We start from the raw sequence: 4,253 nt of genomic DNA, 5'->3' as shown, positions 1-4,253 counted from the left end.
GGCGTTCAAGATGGGCTGTTAGGCTGCCACAGCTCCACGCCAGGCAGGGCAGCAGGTATTTGCCTGTGTGTTTGTTGAGGGCCCTCTTTATGTCAGCTCTGTTCCAGGCACCAGAGATTTGCTGGCAAACATGAACAGTTCCTGTCCTCATGGTGGCGGGAAACAGACAAGTAGAGATCATGTCAGGTGGCAAAAGTTAATACTTTTGCGGGGAGTTAGGCTTGTGACTCTATGTCGAGGTGCCAGGGAAGGCTGCTCTGAGAAGGTGACATTTAAGCAGGGAGCTGGCAGAAGCAAGGGGGCCAGCCAGGCAGAGACCTGAGGGCAAAGGGGACAGCGTGGTAAAGGCTTGAGACGTCCAAGCAGCAGCATGCCTGACCGTGATCTGGGCATGAAGTGAGCCAGTCGGGAGATGTTCAGGAGACTTGGGCATGAGAAAACAAAAAATGAGTCCCAGATCTGCGAATGAGGATTGGGTCAACTAGCACCCTGATTGACTCTGTATGTTCTTGTGTGGAGACAGATGGCCTGAGGCTCCCTGGAAGGGTTTGGGCTGGAACATGACGGGAACTTTTGAAGAGCGGGGCGGTGACTTAGGGAACGTGGAGGGCAGCTCTGCTCCCTGGTGTCTTCCTGACCACAGCTGGGCCCAGGTGGATCTCTGACCATATTTGCGGTTCCTGGTCCTCAGGTGTGGCGTCCTTCACGTGCCACGCTGTGGATGTTGAGAGTGGGGCGCGAGGCTCTGGTCGGGGTGCTGGCAGACCTGAGCTTTTGTCCACCTTTGAGAGTCAGCCACCTCCATGACTCTGGGCACGTCAGGGGTCTCTCTGGCCTCTGTTTCCCCTTTGTAAAATGGGAATTATGCCTATTTTGCCTCCCCAGCAAGTATGTGTGCAATTAAAAAAGCCATGTACATTTCAAATGAGGTTATGGATAGAAAGGCTCTGTGAAAAAGAGAGAGTGCGTTCTGTGGGATGGGAGGCAGACAGGGAACCCCAGTTTCATCCTTGTCCCACAGGCCAATTGTTTTCCTTTCACTTCCATCTCACCCGCAGATGGCAGGGGAGGGACCCGGCCAGCATTGATGCTGGGGAGGCCTCCAGGGATGGAGAATGGCCTGGCTGGTGACAGCACAGGTAAGAGGGAAACTGGAGGAGGTGGGGACCAGCCGGGGCCCGAGTGCCCTTGCCCTCTCTGAAGCCAGGCATGAGCTGCTGCCCTCTGCCAGTGGTTAGTACATCCCACAGATGTAGAGTTTCAGGGTGGGACCAGGACTTGGAAGGCCATGTCAAAGAATGGGACAAAGACAGAGGCGGTGGGAGCTCAGAAGGTGACAGAGCCCTGCCGGTTAACTTGCCAGGCAAGGGGACACACACACACACACCTTGTAGGAACTGAGGTGTTTTTAAGTGCTAGAACAGGGAGTTCACAGTGATTATGCTAATAAACATGGAAAACTAGCACTCTGGGTAGGACAGTCGGTTAAAACAAACCCTGTGGTTCGTGGGCCAGGACAGTGTCTTCAGTTCGGTCCATTAAAGCTTCCTGGGGTCACTCAAAGTTCAGGGTCTTTATCAGCTAAGCTGCTTAGAGCCAGTTGTGATGAAATACATGTTGTGAATGGAAAATTTTCCGGTGCAGTCATGTGCTCTCCGCCCAGGGTGGAGCAGCCCCTGGCATGTGTGAGTAGCCCTCCCAGCCCTTGGTGGCTGTGTGGCGGGGGCTGCAGGCAGGCTCGGGGCCCCTCAGATGGGGGTGGGTCGGAGAGCAGGTCCTGGAGCAGGGTCTGCAGCCGCAATCCTTGGCAGAGTGTGACTCAGGTTTCTTTACCTCCCTCTGCCCTCCCAGGGGAGTGCCCCACAGACCCCAGGGCCCCTGCCTTACCGCCCCCGTAGGGAGAGCTACCTCCCCTCCCAGGAATCATTCAGTGACCTAAGACTGAGACAGAAACCAGGCAGGAGGGTAAAAGAGAAACGAGCAGGAAGCTCAAAGGGGGATGACGGCGTGGTGTGTGGCAACCACGCTGTTGGGGGGCTGGGTCCCGACAGACTCTGTAGGGAGCTTGGCCACACTGCTGGTCCCTTCTCCGCTGAGGAGCAGGGCGGTGGGCAGGAGCACTCTGGCCGCCCGCGTGTGGAGCGGACATCACGGTATGAGAGTGGAGCCTAGAGCGACGTGCCCAGCGTCTTCGCAGAAGGGCCCCTTGCCAGATAAACTCGGAAGTGGGGTCCTGATCGGCTGTGCGGTGGCTCTGGCTGATGTGAGATGTGGAGTCCGCCAGGACCCTCTCTTCTGCCCGCTCCCAGCGTCTGCGGCAACCGTGTGGCTTCAGGCAAGAGTTTGGAAAGCGCTGGCCTAGACGCCAGGGGCACTGAGGCACACGGGGGACTGGGCGGGCCCCTCAGGGACTTAGGGAATGACTCATTCTGGGTGGCCGCATTTTTCAGGTAATTGAGAACTTATCTCTTTTAAGCGCCTTTTTATTTGTTTTGTATATTTTTTTTTTTTTGAGACAGAGTCTCACTGTGTTGCCCTGGCTAGAGTGCCGTGGTGTCAGCCTAGCTCACAGCAACCTCAAACTCCTGGGCTCAAGCGATCCTCCTGCCTCAGCCTCCTGAGTAGCTGGGACTACAGGTACATGCCACCATACCTGGCTAATTTTTTCTATTTTAAGTTGTTTGGCCAATTTCTTTCTATTTTTGGTAGAGACGGGGTCTCACTCTTGCTCAGGCTGGTTTCAAACTCCTGAGCTCAAACAATCCGCCCGCCTCGGCCTCCCAGAGAGCTAGGATTACAGGCGTGAGCCACCGTGCCTGGCCCTAAGAAGGCTTTTAATTACCTCTAGATTCTAAACAAATTCCTGTAATTCTTCTAATACTGATATTTTCTTTGTTTAAACCACTACTTAAGTCCATCTGGAACTTATTTTTATAAGCAATATGCACTAGGGATCTAACTTAAATATTTTTCCCCAAAAGATTATCAGTTGGTTCTAAATCAATCAACAGACTAGCCCTTTGCCATTGACTTGGAATGTCTCTTGTATCATATATCAAGCTGTTTTGCTCCATTGATCAATTTGTCTTTACGTATATTGTATACTATTCTCATGATTTGATTGTATTTAGCTTTTTTTTGGTGGAAGGGAATCTGACTTGCAGCCTCACCTCACCAGGCCCACCATAGAGCAGCCACACCAATAACAACTGCATCCGTCAAGAGTTTTTTTTGTTGTTTTTTTTTAATGGACTTTACATTTTAGAGCGGTTTTAGGTTTATGGAAAAACTGCAGAGAAAGTAGGGAATTCCCCTATACCTCCCTGCCATTTCTCCTGTTACTAACATTTTGCATTAGTGTGGTACAGTTGTTGTAACTGATGAGTCAATATTAATATATTATTATTTTTAGAGATAGTCTCGCTTTGTCACCCAAGCTGGAGTGCAGTGGCACAATCATAGCTCTCTGAAGCCCTGAATTCCTGGGCTCAAACGATCCTCCCGCCTTGGCCTCCCAAAGCACTGGGATTATAAGCATGAACCACCTTACTCAGCCTGATACATTATTATTACCTAAAGTGTATAGGTACATACATTAGGGTTCACTCTTGGTGTTATCATTATATGGGTTTTGACAAAGGTATCCACCATTACAGTATCATATAGAATAGATTCACTGCCTGCACATCCCTGGTGCTCCACTTGGAATCATACAATACATAACCTTTTTAGATTGGTTTCATTTACCTAGCATATGCATTTAGGGTACCTCCATGTCCTTTTGTGACTTGATAGCTCATCTCTTTTCATCAGTGAATAATGTTTCATTGTATGGATGTACCATAGTTTGTTATCCATTCACACACTGAAGACATCTTGGTTGCTGCCCAGTTTTGGCACTTAGGAATAAAGCATCCGTGTACAGGTTTTTGTGTGGACATAAGTTTTCAACTCATTTGGGTCAATACCTAGGAGAGTGATTGCTGGATTGTATGATAAGACTACATTTAGCTTTGTAAGAAACTGCCACACTGTCTTCCAAAGTGGTTGTACCAGTTTGCATTCTGACCAGCAATGAAAGAGTTCCTGTTGCTTCACATTCTTGCCAACATTTGGTGTTGTCAGTGTTCTGAATTTTACCTATTTTAATATGTGTATAGTGGTACCATTCTAGCTTTTAATATCATATAAGCCAAATTCTTCCTTATTCATTTTTAGGATTTTCTGGGCAATTTATGTACATCATAAATTTT

At 49.4% G+C, this 4,253-nt stretch overlaps 1 protein-coding gene across 1 annotated transcript in view; it reads left to right on the top strand.

The window, feature by feature from the left end:
• The first annotated feature begins 1,108 nt into the window (after positions 1 to 1,108).
• The window catches only part of ZNF775 (zinc finger protein 775), a 10,401-nt gene continuing 7,256 nt past the window's right edge, over positions 1,109 to 4,253 (top strand). Inside the window, exon 1 of the mRNA XM_012662121.1 lies at positions 1,109 to 1,139. Within this exon, the coding sequence (XP_012517575.1) occupies positions 1,109 to 1,139 (31 nt within the window). The remainder of the gene's footprint in view (positions 1,140 to 4,253) is intronic.

The sequence above is a fragment of the Propithecus coquereli genome, unplaced genomic scaffold (assembly GCF_000956105.1).
Source record: "Propithecus coquereli isolate 6110/MARCELLA unplaced genomic scaffold, Pcoq_1.0 Scaffold75, whole genome shotgun sequence".
Lineage (NCBI taxonomy): Eukaryota > Metazoa > Chordata > Mammalia > Primates > Indriidae > Propithecus > Propithecus coquereli.
This window is presented reverse-complemented; position numbering and strand designations above follow the sequence as displayed.